At 36.4% G+C, this 14,417-nt stretch overlaps 1 protein-coding gene across 1 annotated transcript in view; it reads left to right on the forward strand.

The window, feature by feature from the left end:
* The window catches only part of sec23a (Sec23 homolog A, coat complex II component), an 88,643-nt gene that overhangs the window by 54,859 nt on the left and 19,367 nt on the right, over positions 1 to 14,417 (forward strand). Inside the window, exon 12 of the mRNA XM_059956536.1 lies at positions 674 to 763. Within this exon, the coding sequence (XP_059812519.1) occupies positions 674 to 763 (90 nt within the window). The remainder of the gene's footprint in view (positions 1 to 673; positions 764 to 14,417) is intronic.

The following is a 14,417-nucleotide window of genomic DNA, read 5'->3' on the forward strand; positions in this document are numbered from 1 at the left end:
GTGACTATCCACATGATCAATGCCTCTCATCATCTTAGGCCACGCTTAGAGTATTGTGTTCAGTTCTGGTTGTCTCATTATAAGAAGGATGCAGAAAATTTAGAGAGGGTAGAGAGATTTACTAAAAAGCTGCCTGGATTAGCGAGCTTGTTATTATGAGGAAAGGTTAAGTGAAGGAGGATGAGAAGTGATTTGATAGAGGTATATAAGATGATAAGGGGCATAGAATGCACAGTCAATGCCATTTTCCCAGGGTAGCCATGGCTAATATGTGAGGGCATTTTTTTAAGTAGGAAAGTACAGGGAGGGATCTCAGAGATGAGCTTTTTTACACATCCCTGTGTGTGGAATGCTCTGCCTGGCATAACCGTAGTAGCAGATTACATTAGGGACTCTTAGACAGGTACGTGGACGAAAGAAAAATGGAGGGCTATGTGGAAGAAAAGGGTTAAATTGATCTTGGAATAAGTTAAAAGGTCGGCATAATATCATGGGATGAGCGGCTTGTACTTAGCTGTATTGTTCTAGTTCTATGTTTTATGACAGTGTGAAGAAATAAGGAAGGATTTTATTTAAAAACTTCAAATAAATTTCCACAGCAGGAACTGGCATGCAGTATTTAAATACAGTAGAGATAAAAGTTGATAATAACTATGTTTTATCATGTTGACAGGAAATTGGAACAGGTGGTACCTGCCAATGGAAGATCTGTGGTCTGGACCACAATACAACTCTTGGTATCTACTTTGAGGTTGTGAATCAGGTTTGTGAAAATAAATGTAGTTCTGGAAATCTAGTACCACCTTTCTATAATTAGTCTATCAAATAAACTTGCACTTATATCCTAGTAATCTAAATTCCAATAGCTCCTGGAAATTCTGCATTATATTGTTTGAACCTGATATTATTAAGCCACATTTTACTTTGAAGCTCGCATCTTCACAACATTCTCTCTTCTCTGATGCCTCAGTTCTTCAGTATTTGTACATACTTGCTGGTAACCTGCCAAAGCATCTGCATTATCAATTTTGAATTTTTAAAAATTACATACATGCTTACATAAGTGTTATTATTACTTATGTAACCATGCATTTAATTTTACTTAGTTTTAGTTTTATTGATTTACAATTTCCATTCAAATACATACCTGTTTCTTAAATTTAATCTTGAAAATATAGTAGATTGCTTCATAGTATTGTGTAACAGAGACTAATATGACTTGTCAGTTTTTGTTTCTTATCATCCATTATTATGTGTTAGTATTTAAGAATGATTGAACAATGGTTGGGGTTGATGGACTGTTAATACAACAGAATGTATAAAATTCAAAAATATAAATTGATACCCCAAAATGTGGGTATGGGGGAATTTAAATTTGGGTTAAGTAAACCTGTTAGAGAAAGCTAGCATGAAACTGCATTGTTGTAGAGAAAGAAATCTGCCACCTTTGCATATCTGCATGTGTGACTTCAGACCCATAGTTTTGTTGGTGACTTTTAACTGCTCTCGGAATTTTTTTATAAGCTATCCAGCTATGTCAAACCTTTATTCATTATTCAAGAAGTTGACTCCCCAAGTGAGTCAACCCCAGCCTTTTCAAGGGCAGTTAGGGATGTGCACCTTGCCACTGGCACCCATGTTCTGGGGGAATGAAAAGGTTGCACTGGGCAGGGCATCACCTTGTCAAAATCAGTTGCATATTTTGGGATTTGTCAGAGCGAATTGGAAGCTAAAGTCTTCAGAAGAAGAGGGTTTATAATTTTAGTAGGGCTGTAAATAAAGTGAATGATGGGTATAAGAATAGAATGTAAACAGGATATTAAAGTATGTGTGTATATTTGTACAGATACCTGCTTTAGAATATTGTCCTAAAGTACTTGCCAAGCACTTTGCAGCTAAAAATGTCCCGGTCTTGAAGGGTATTATAGAAAATCAAATATTCTGTTAAATGTGTATGATTATTATGCATGAATAATTCTTATATCAGAATCAGTATATTATCACTGACATATATCTGCTGTTCTGTGGCAGCATTTCATTGCAAAGCTTAAGATTACTATAAATTACAAAATTAAATCAAACTTGCAAACTAAAAGCATACTTTTTTCAACTTTTGTAAATGACATTTACTAATTCTTGGTCTTTTATTATCCCAAATAAAAGGTAGAATAATAGAATCAATCCGATCAAAAAACTTCTTAGTCAAAAAAACAGAAATATTCTGAAATAAATATAAAAATTCTGGTAAAATCATCACTTTAACTACGTGAATACGACCAACAAGTGAAAATGTAAGTGGGCTTACATTTTGTAAATGTCATTTACGAAAGTTGAAAAAGGATGGAGGTCACGCTATGCCTAATCTAAGAATGTATTATTGGGCTGTTAATTTGCAATATATGTCCTTTTGGTTATATTGGGGTGAAAGCAATGTTCGGCCAATTTGGGTAGACCTGGAACTGAGAGCTCTGAAACAGTTTTATTTAACGTCATTATTTTGCTCTACCTATACAATTAGCTAAAGTTGCTAATTTCAACCTATTCTTGTGTTTAAGCACTCTTTACAAATTTGGCTCCAGTTCCGCAGTTTTTTTTAATTGTAAAAAAATTAAACTTTGTAGTATAATTTATTGTAATTACTTTTTTAAACCTTCCTGGAGTGATCCAATTTTTTTAGTTTGGGAAAAATAAAGGTATTAATTCTTTTTTGGATTTATTTAAAGAAGACAGATTGATGTTGGACCCTCGACTAGGAAGGGGAGGAGGGAAGGGAAGAGAGCGGTATTGATAGGGGATTCTATAGTCAGGGGGGCAGATAAAAGATTTTGTGGGGAAGATCGGGAGTCTTGGATAGTATGTTGCTTCCCTGGTGCTGGGGTCTGAGACATCTCAGATCAGGTGCAGGTTATTCTCGAGAGTGAGGGCAAGAATCCAGATGTGGTCGATGTAGGGACCAATGACGTGGGTAGGATGAGTGAGGGGGTCCTGCGTAGGGAGTTCAGGGAGTTAAGTGCGAAGCTGAAGAGCAGGACCTCCAGGGTAACAATCTCAGGATTGCTACCTGTGCCACGTACGAGTGAGGTAAGGAACAGGAGGATTATAAAGATTAATACGTGGCTGAGAGGATGGTGCAGGAGGGAGGGCTTCAGGTTTGTAGATAATTGGGCCTTGTTCCAGGGAAGGTGGGATCTGTTCCGAAGGGATGGTTTACACCTGAACTGGAGCGGTACTAACATTCTTGCAGGGAAGATTGCTAGAGCTTCTTGGGGGGGTTTTAAACTAAATTTGCAGGGGGCGGGGATCCAGAATGTGAGAGAGGATAGTGAGAGGAAGAACAAAGGACAGGTGGGGACTACATGGTTTCGGAATATTAAGTGTGTAGTAGAGGAAGGTGAGGCGGAACAAGTGATAAGGAGGACTCGTGTACAGAGGAATGGTCTGACGGAACATGGAGTTAAATGTGTTGAAAGAATAAGTAAATGTAGGAAGGACAACAAAATTCTAGGGGCGTATAGCCCGATGGGAGTTCGGGGAGCTGGGTTAAGCACAATAGGCAGCGATTCAGAGAGAGGAGAAATGGGTTAAAAATTCTATATCTGAATGCACGAAGTGTCAGGAATAAGGCGGATGAGCTTGAAGCCCAGGTGCGAATGGGTAACTATGATGTTGTTGGGATAACGGAGACATGACTGCAGGGAGATCAGACCTGGGAAATGAATGTACAAGGGTATACGTGCTATCGTAGGGACAGAAATGTGAGCAGAGGGGGTGGGGTGGCCCTGTTGGTGAGGAATGAGATTCAGTCCTTTGCAAGGGGGGGACATAGGGTCAGGAGAAGTAGAGTCTGTGTAGATAGAACTGAGGAACAGTAAGGGCAAAAGGACCCAAATGGGTGTTGTCTACAGGCCACCAAACAGTAGCATGGATATTGGGTGCAAGTTGAATAGGGAATTAACATTGGCATGTGGCAAAGGTAATGTTGCAGTAGTTATGGGGGATTTCAACATGCAGGTGAACTGGGAGGATCAGGTTGGTGCTAGACCACAGGATAGAGAGTTTGTAGAGTGCCTACGGGATGCATTCTTGGAACAGCTTGTACGAGAGCCGACCAGGGACAAGACTATTCTGGATTTAGTGTTATGTAATGAACAGGATTTGATAAGCGATCTCGCAGTAAAGGAGCCATTAGGAGGTAGTGATAAGCTTTTATCTGCAATTTGAGAAGGATAAGGGCAGCTCGGAGGTGCCAGTGTTGCAGATGAACGGGGAAACTATGGAGCCATGAGGGAGGAGCTGGCCAAAGTTGACTGGACGGATATCCTAGCAGAAAAGACAGTGGAACAGCAATGGCAGGAATTCTTGGGAATAATGCACAAGGTGCAAAATCAGTTCATCCCCCAGAGAAGGAAGGATTCAAAGGGGGGAAGGGGCCTCAGTGGTTGACAAAGGAAGTCAGAGACTGCATAGCATTAAAAAAAAAGGGAAATATGACAGAGCTAAGGTGAGTGGGAGAACAGATGATTGGGAAGTTTTTAGGGAACAACAGAACTTAACTAAAAAGACAATACGGGGAGAAAAGATGAGGTACGAATGCAAGCTAGCCAGGAATATAAAGGAAGATAGCAAAAGCTTTTTTAGGTATGTGAAGAGAAAGAAGATAGTTAAGAACAATGTTGGGCCCTTGAAGAATGAATTGGGTGAAATTGTTATGGGAAACAGAGAAATGGCAGAAGATTTTAATGAGTACTTTAGATTTGTTTTCACTAAGGAAGACACAAGCAATCTTCCGGATGTGTGGATGGGCCAAGAACATAGGGTAACAGAGGAATTGAAACAGATTGACATTCAGAAGGAAACGGTGATGAGAAGACTGATGGGACTGAAGGCTGACAAATCCCCAGGTCCAGATGGTCTGCACCCTAGGGTACTAAAGGAGGTGGCCCTGGAAATTGCGGATGCATTGGTAATCATTTTCCAATGTTCCTTAGATTCAGGATCAGTTCCTGAGGATTGGAGAATGGCTAATGTTATCCCACTTTTTAAGATAGGAGGGAGGGAGAAAACAATCGACCTGTCAGCCTGACATCGGTGGTGGGAAAGATGCTAGAGTCCATTATTAAGGATGAAATAGTGGCATATTTAGATAGAAGTGATAGGATTGGGCCGAGCCAGCATGGATTTACCAAGGGTAAATCATGCTTGACTAATCTGTTGGGAGTTTTTCGAGGATGTAACCAGGAAGTTAGACGGGGGAGATCCAGTGGATGTAGTGTACCTCGATTTTCAGAAGGCATTTGATAAGGTCCCACATAGAAGCTTGGTGGGTAAAATCAAAGCTCAGGGCATCGGGGGGAAGGCATTGACATGGATAGAAAACTGGTTGGCAGATAGAAAGCAAAGGGTAGCGGTGAATGGGTGTTTCTCGGAATGGCAGGTGGTGACTAGTGGGGTGCCACAGGGCTCGGTATTGGGACCACAGCTGTTTACCATTTACGTTAACGATTTGGATGAAGGCATAGAAAATAACATCAGCAAATTTGCTGATGATACTAAGCTGGGTGGCAGTGTGACATGTGATGAGGATGTTAGGAGAATTCAGGGTGACTTGGATAGGCTGGGTGAGTGGGCAGATACTTGGCAGATGGCGTTTAATGTGAATAAATGTGAGGTTATCCACTTTGGGAGTAAGAACAGGAAGGCAGATTATTATCTGAACGGTGTAGAGTTAGGTAAGGGAGAAATACAAAGAGATCTAGGAGTCCTTATTCATCAGTCACTGAAGGTGAATGAGCAAGTGCAGCAGGCAGTGAAGAAGGCTAATGGAATGTTGGCCTTTATTACAAAGGGAATTGAGTACAAGAGCAAGGAAATCCTCTTGCATTTGTACTGAGCCCTGGTGAGACCACACCTGGAGTATTGTGTACAGTTTTGGTCTCCAGGGTTAAGGAAGGACATCCTGGCTGTAGAGGAAGTGCAGCGTAGATTCACAAGGTTAATTCCTGGGATGTCCAGACTGTCTTACGCAGGGAGGTTAGAGAGACTGGGCTTGTACACGCTGGAATTAAGGAGATTGAGAGGGGATCTGATTGAAACATATAAGATTATTAAGGGATTGGACAAGATAGAGGCAGGAAATATGTTCCTGATGCTGGGAGAGTCCAGTACCAGAGGGCATGGTTTGAGAATAAGGGGTTGGTCATTTAGGACAGAGTTAAGGAAAAACTTCTTCTCCCAGAGAGTTGTGGGTGTCTGGAATGCACTGCCTCGGAAGGTAGTGGAGGCCAATTCTCTGGATGCTTTCAAGAAGGAACTAGATAGGTATCTTATGGATAGGGGAATCAAGGGATATGGGGACAAGGCAGGAACCGGGTATTGATAGGAATTGATCAGCCATGATCTCAGAATGACGGTGCAGGCTCGAAGGGCCGAATGGTCTACTTCTGCACCTATTGTCTATTGTCTATTGATGTCTTTTGAATAATTAGTCGATAAATATTCTCTCTCATATTCACACTTCTTACAGTACCTTCAAGTTAGACATTTTTTACAAAAATATTTAAGTAATTTTCCTTACATATTGGAGGCTGACTTGTTAGATACTATTATGAATATGAACCCTTCGATGAAAAGTTCTATTGGAAGAATTTATAATTTATTATTACAATGGGATAAGCGTCCTTTACTTAAGATTAAACAGGATTGGGAGAAGGAACTCACTTTGACTTTTATATGGGAGGATTGGACACGGGTTCTGAAGCTGGTTAACTCTTCTTCGATCTGTGCTAGTCATTCACTGATTCAATTTAAAATTGTACATCGTTACTATTTGATGAAGGAGAGACTTTCTAAAATATTTCCCAATGTTGACAAGTATTGTGATAGATGTAAAACTGAGATAGCTACACTGACACATATGTTCTGGTCATGTTCTATATTAAAGCAGTTTTGGAAGTCAGTCTTTTCGACAATTTCTAAAGCACTCAGAATCAACTTACAAAAGCATACTTTTCAAAGTTGAGAAATGCCTTAAGAAAATACTTGGTTTTATTTACCAAAAATGTCATTCAAATTAGAAAAATTGGAAGTTGAAAAGTCCCCTCCATTAAAATGAAAGGAGATTTTAACCTTTTTAAGATCTTGTATTATAAGATAAATGCTGTATCCATCTTTCTCCTGTTGTCTGATTTCTTTGTGAGTGCAGCTGTGCGCTGGTCTGAGAGAGTATTTCTGCAGCTGGAGCAGCATTGCCTCCAAGGCATAACTGGATATGTCTGGTGCTTAATAAATTAAAAGGAAATTAATAAATTAAAAGGAAAAAGTATGAAGTGGATGAAGTGCATCCACGGGTTCTGAAGGAGGTGGCTTTGGAGATCGTGGAGGCATTGGAAATAATCTTCCAGGAATCAGTAGACTCTGGCATGGTTTCAGAGGACTGGAAGGTCGCAAATGTAGTTCTGTTGTTTAAGAAAGAGGGGGATGAAAATTACAGATCTATCAGTCTGACATCGGTAGTTGGAAAATTATTGGAGTCGATCCTTAAGGATGAGATTATGAATTATCTTGAGGTGCATTACAAAATAGGCCCAAGCCAGCATGGTTTCATGAAGGGAAGATCCTGCCTCACCAACCTATTGGAATTTTTTGAGGTAATCTCGAATAAGATTTTTTTTTTAAACTTTTTTTATTGCATTTTTAAATGATTACAAAGTATGAAAAAACAGTGTATATAACCCTTACCCCCTCCCCTTAACCCCTCCCCCCTAACTGCCCTGTAGAAAAAAGAAAGAAAGAAAGAAAGAATGCCTGGTTGTTGGAAGATCTCCACATGCTCCATGGAATTCGTAATAACTTTAATATGTATATTTATTTCTTTCCCCTAATAACCAACTGTTTCATCTTCAGAGCATCTATACATTTAATCCTGTCTTTTGTAAATAAGGGCTCCAAATTTTCAGAAATGTTTCATATTTATCTCTTAAATTATAAGTAATTTTTTCTAATGGAATACAACCATAGATTTCTTTCTTCCAAGAATCTATACTTAAATGTGTATCCGATTTCCAAGTAACTGCAATAGCTTTTTTGGCTACTGCCAGTGCAATTTTTATAAATTCTTTCTGATACTTATTTAGTTTGAGTTTCGGTTTTATCCCTTCAATATCACCTAGTAAAAATAATATTGGATTATGAGGAAGTTGTGTTCCTGTAATTTGTTCCAGTAAAAGTCTTAAATTTGTCCAAAAAGGTTGAATTTTAGAGCAAGACCATGTCGAATGTAAAAAAGTACCAGTTTCCTGGTTACATCGGAAACACTGATCCGATAAATTTGGATTTAATTTTTTTATTTTTTGTGGTGTAATATATAATTGATGTAGAAAATTATACTGCACTAATCTTAACCGAACATTTATTGTATTTGTCATACTATCAAGACATAGTCTTGACCAATTTGTTTCTTCAATTTTAATATTCAAATCACTTTCCCATTTTTGTCTTGACTTATGGACTCCTTGTTTAATTACCTGTCTTTGAATCAAGTTATACATGCAAGATATAAATTTTTTAATATTTCCTTTTTGAATTAAAATTTCTATTTCATTAGATTTCGGCAATAACATTGTTTGACCTAATTTTTCTCTTAAATACGCCCTTAATTGAAAGTAACAAAATAAAGTGTTGTTTGATATTTTATATTTATTCTTTAATTGATCAAATGACATTAATATACCTCCTTCAAAACAATTCCCTATATATCTAATCCCATTTTGAATCCAATTATATAAAAGTTGATTGTCCATTGTGAAAGGAATAAGTCTATTTTGAATTAAAGATCTCTTTGCTAATAAAGATTTTTTTGTCTCATCATCAACATTTATCTTATTCCATAAATCAATCAAATGTTTTAATATAGGAGATTCTTTCTTTTCCCGTATCCATTTAGATTCCCATTTGTATATAAAATCTTCTGGTACATTTTCTCCTATTTTATCTAATTCTATTCTAATCCATGCCGGTTTATCTTTCTCGAAAAAAGATGCAATAAATCTAAGTTGATTTGCTTTATAATAATTCTTAAAATTTGGAAGTTGTAATCCTCCTAGATCAAATTTCCATGTCAATTTTTCCAACGATATTCTTGACATCTTACCTTTCCAGAGGTATTTCCTCACATATTTGTTTAACTCTTGAAAAAACTTCTGGGGTAATTGTATTGGTAATGATTGAAATAAATATTGTAATCTAGGGAATATATTCATTTTTATAGTATTTACTCTACCTACTAATGTTATTGGTAATGCCATCCATTTTTCAAGATCTTCCTGAATTTTTTTCAAAAGTGGTAAGTAATTTAATTTGTGTAAGTTTTTTATATCATTATCAATTCTTATACCTAAATATTTTATACCATTTGCTGGCCATCTAAATTGAGTTATTAATCGACATTGATTATAATCTCCTTTAGTAAGAGGTAAAATTTCACTTTTATCCCAATTTATTTTATAACCCGATATTTTCCCATATTCTTCTAGTCTATAAGATAATTTGCGTAGTGAATGTAATGGATCTGTTAAATAAAGTAGAACATCATCAGCAAATAAGTTAATCTTGTATTCTTCCTGATTAACTCTGAAACCCTTAATATCTTGGTCCATTCTAATTAATTCAGCTAGTGGTTCTATTGCCAACACAAATAAAGCAGGTGATAGTGGGCAACCTTGCCGAGTTGATCTTGTTAACTGAAATGATGTTGAAATTTGACCATTTGTCACTACTTTAGCTTTGGGATTAGTATTTAAGGTTTTAATCCATTTTATAAATGATGTTCCTAGTCCATATTTTTCCAATACCTTAAATAAAAAATCCCATTCCAATCTATCAAATGCTTTTTCTGCATCTAAAGCAACTGCCACACTCATTTCCTCCCTCTTTTGTGCTAAATGGATTATACTAAATAACCGAGTTACATTATCTGCCGATTGTCTATTCTTGATAAATCTTGTTTGATCCATATGCACTAATTTTGGTAAGCATTTAGATAATCTATTAGATAAGATTTTTGCTATTATTTTATAATGGGTGTTTAATAAAGAAATAGGTCTATATGATGCTGGTTTTAAAAGGTCTCTATCTTTTTTTGGCAATACTATTAAAATAGCTGTTGAAAAAGATTCTGGAAGTTTATGCGTTCTTTCCGCTTGATATATTAACTCCATAAAAGGAGGAATTAATAAATCTTTAAACTTTTTATAAAATTCAGGTGGAACCATCTTTTCCTGGAGATTTATTACTTTGAAGTGATCCCAAAGCTTCTTCAACTTCCTTCAATGTAAAAGACATACCTAATCCCTTCTGTTCTTCTGTATTTAATTTTGGAAGAGTTATTTGTGATAAAAATTCTTCTATCTTAATGTCATCATTCTTTGATTCTGATTTATACAACTCAGAATAAAAATTCTTAAAAGCCTCATTAATTTCTAGAGGTTTATAAGTAATTTCATTCACTTTTGTTCGAATTGCATTTATTGTTTTAGAAATCTGATCTGTTTTTAACTGCCATGCAAGAACTTTATGTGATCTTTCACCTAATTCATAATATCTCTGTTTAGTTCTCATAATTGCTTTTTCTGTTCGATATGTCTGGAGTGTATTATATTTTAACTTCTTATTAATAAGTTGTCTTCGTTTTTCTTCTGTCATATTTCTTTGAGATTCTTTTTCTAATTTTATAATCTCTTTTTCCAATTGATCTATTTCTATCATATATTCCTTCTTAATTTTAGAAATATAACTTAATATCTGGCCTCTCAAATATGCTTTCATTGCTTCCCACAATATAAATTTATCATCAACTGAATGTAAATTTGTATCTAAAAAGAACTGAAACTGCTTTTTCATAAAATCACAAAAATCTTGACGTTTTAGTAAAATTGAATTAAATCTCCATCTATAAATTGATTCCTCTTTATCTATCATTATCATTGTCATTATTAAAGGAGAGTGATCAGACAATATTCTTGCTTTATATTCCATGTTTTTCACTCTATCTTGAATATTTGTTGATAATAGGAAAAAATCTATCCTTGAATATGTTTTCTGTCTATTTGAATAGAATGAATAATCCCTTTCTTTTGGATTGATTCTTCTCCATATATCAATCAAATTTAAATCTTTCATCAATGATAGAGTTAATTTTGCTACTTTTGATTTTGTAATAGCCTTTGTTGATCTATCTAAAACTGGATCTAAACAAAAATTAAAATCTCCACCTATTAATATTTTATCATGTGCATTAGCCAAATTCAAAAAGACCTCCTGTATAAATTTTACATCATTTTCATTTGGTGCATAAATATTCATAAGAGTCCATAGTTCTGAAAAAATTTGACAATGTATAATTAAATATCTTCCTGCCGAATCAATTAATACATTTTGTATTTTAATTGATAAATTTTTATTAACCAAAATTGCAACTCCTCTTGCCTTTGAGTTAAATGAAGCTGCAATAACATTTCCAACCCAGTCTCTTTTTAATTTCTGATGTTCTATATCCGTTAAATGAGTTTCTTGTAAGAAAGCTATATCTATTTTCATTTTTTTTAAATGTATGTTAAAATTCTTTTTCTTTTTATTGGTCCATTAAGCCCATTAACATTAAAACTTAAAAAATTCAATAAATTAGTCATTATTTTTATTTATGTTACTCCAATCTATAATAATACCTAATCTTTCAACTTTCATTGTATCCTGGGAAATCTTTTTAGAAGTCTCCATGTTGCTATGTGTGTCCCCACCAATCATCCAGGCAAAAGAATAGAAGAAAAATAGAAAATAAAGAAAAAAACAAAATACCCCCCTACTAACGTTGTGAAAGAAAGGAAACACAACATTACCCCCCTCTATTGTACGGGTCATGGCAATCGCCATGATTACACACGTGAATCCCGTAGTAACCGATTCAAAGCTCCCCAGCCCCCCCCCCGCAACATAAAAAAAAATATATAAAAAAAACATACTATTCTCAATTAATATTTCTAAAATATTACTTTTCTCCCTTATATAGTCCTTAAATGTCCATCAGTTCCATTTGCTTTCTCTGTCTTCGTCTTTAACCATTACATTTAGAAATCTCTACTTTTAATTAACGAAGAGATGAAAGTTTTTGTGCAAACACCTCCGCATCTTGATAATCAGAAAAAAATCTTTTTCTTTCCTCCAAAAAAATTATCAGTGTTGCTGGGTGACGCATTAAAAACTTATAACCTTTTTTGGATTAAATTCTTTCTTTCTCTTCAAAAGGTTATAACTTATATCAGGATAAAAAAGAACTGGTTTCTCAGCTATCATCAACGGACCTTTTCTTCTTTTAGCACCCTGGGCAGCCGCCCTCAAAATCTTTTCTTTATCCTGGTATCTTAAACATCTTATCAAAATTGATCGCGGATTTTGATCATCTTGAGATCTTGGTCTTAAGGCTCTGTGCACCCTTTCAATCTCAATTAAAGTTTCTTCTCCCATTTCCAATTTTTCAGGAATCCATTTTTGAAAAAAATTTATTGGGTCTTCTCCTTCGGTACCTTCTTTAAGTCCAACAATTTTAATATTGTTGCGTCTACTAAAATTTTCAAGTTTATCAATTTTTCCCACGTGTTGTTTTCTTTCTGATGTCCAGGCATCATTATCATCTTCCATCCTCTTCATTCTTCCCTCCATTTCTTCCATTTTGACGTCCAAATCTGTAATTTTCTTTTCCATTTTTTCCTGTTTCTTTGTCATTTTATCAAACATAGCCTCCATATTTGTTATTTTTTCTGTAATTACTTTTAATGCATTTAAGTTTTCTAATTTATGCATTATTTGCCTCAAAATCTTTTTTGTATTTTCAGAGGAACTTTCATCTTGATCTCCATCTTCGTCTGATTTTTCCAGAGAGTCCGGCTCTCTCTCAGACTCACTTTCACTGTCGGTTTCAGTCGTTGCTGGGTTTTGTAGTTCTGGTTGCTCTCTTTTGCGCATGCTCGTTCCTTTACGCTTGCGCAATTCTCGTTGATCTTTCCCTTTAAAAATGGCCGATGCTGCCGCAGTCTCCTTTTCTGTTTCACCGGTGGTGTGTTGTACCTGAGTCCGCGGTTCTTCGGTAGATGTAGGCCTTGATTCTGTTCCAACTTGAGCGGTCTTCGCGGTAGCAGTTTTCTTCGTCCTCTGTTTATGAGGCATAGCTTAAAACAATCCGGAGTAGTTTATAAGTAACCTTAAAAAAGTATTAATTAACTTTTCTTCACTTAAACATTAATTTATTAACTTTTTTACGGGAGGGCTGGGTTCCAGCGTCTCGATCCTACGTCATCACGTGACGTCCCCCAATCTCGAATAAGATTGACAAGGGAGAGGATGTTGTGTATTGTGTATTTCAAAAGGCCTTTGATAAGGTGCCGCATAAAAGGTTGCTTAATAAGATGAGGACCCATGGAATTACAGGAAGGATATTGGAATGGGTGGAGCATTGGCTGATAGGCAGAAAGCAAAGAGTAAGAATATAGGGATCCTAGTCTGGTTGGTTGCCGGTTACTGGTGATGTTCCACAGGGGTCGGTGTTGGGGCCTCTTCTTTTTACACTGCATATCGATGATCTAGATCATGAATTAAATGGTTTTGTGGCTAAGTTTGCAGATGACACCAAGATAGGTGGAGGAACAGGAAGTGTTGAAGAAACGGAAAGGTTGCAGAGAGACTTGGTCAGTTTAGGAGAGTGGGCAAAGAAATGGCAGATGAGATACAATGTTGAGAAATGTACGGTTGTACATTTTGGAAGAAGAAACAATTGGGCAGATTATTATTTAGATAGGGAGAAAATTCAAAAATCGGAAGTGCAAAGGGACTTGGGGGTCCTAGTGCAGGATACCCTAAAGGTTAACCACCAGGTTGGATCGGCAGTAAGGAAAGTGAATGCTATGTTGGCATTCATTTCAAGAGGAATAGTGTATAAGAGTGAGGAGGTGTTGATGAGGCTCTATGGGGCACTGGTGAGACCCCATTTGGAATACTGTGTGCAGTTTTGGGCCCCCATCTTAGAAAGGATGTGCTGATGTTGGAGAGAGTTCAGAGAAGATTCACGAGGATGATTCCTGGAATGCAGGGACTTACATATGAGGAGAGTTTGTCGGCTCTTGGATTGTATTCATTAGAGTATAGAAGAATGAGGGGGGATCCCATAGAAACATTTTGAATGTTGAAAGGGTTGAATAGAGTAGATGTAGAAAAGCTGTTTCCCTTGGTGGGTGAGTCCAGGACAAGAGGTCACAATCTTAGAATTAGAGGGTACCCATTTAAAACAGAGATGAGGAGAAATTTTTTTAGCCAGAGGTTCGTGGATTTATGGAATTCATTGCCACACATAGCTGTGGAGACCTAATCTTTGA

This window comes from Hypanus sabinus, chromosome 2 (genome assembly GCF_030144855.1).
Source record: "Hypanus sabinus isolate sHypSab1 chromosome 2, sHypSab1.hap1, whole genome shotgun sequence".
NCBI lineage: Eukaryota > Metazoa > Chordata > Chondrichthyes > Myliobatiformes > Dasyatidae > Hypanus > Hypanus sabinus.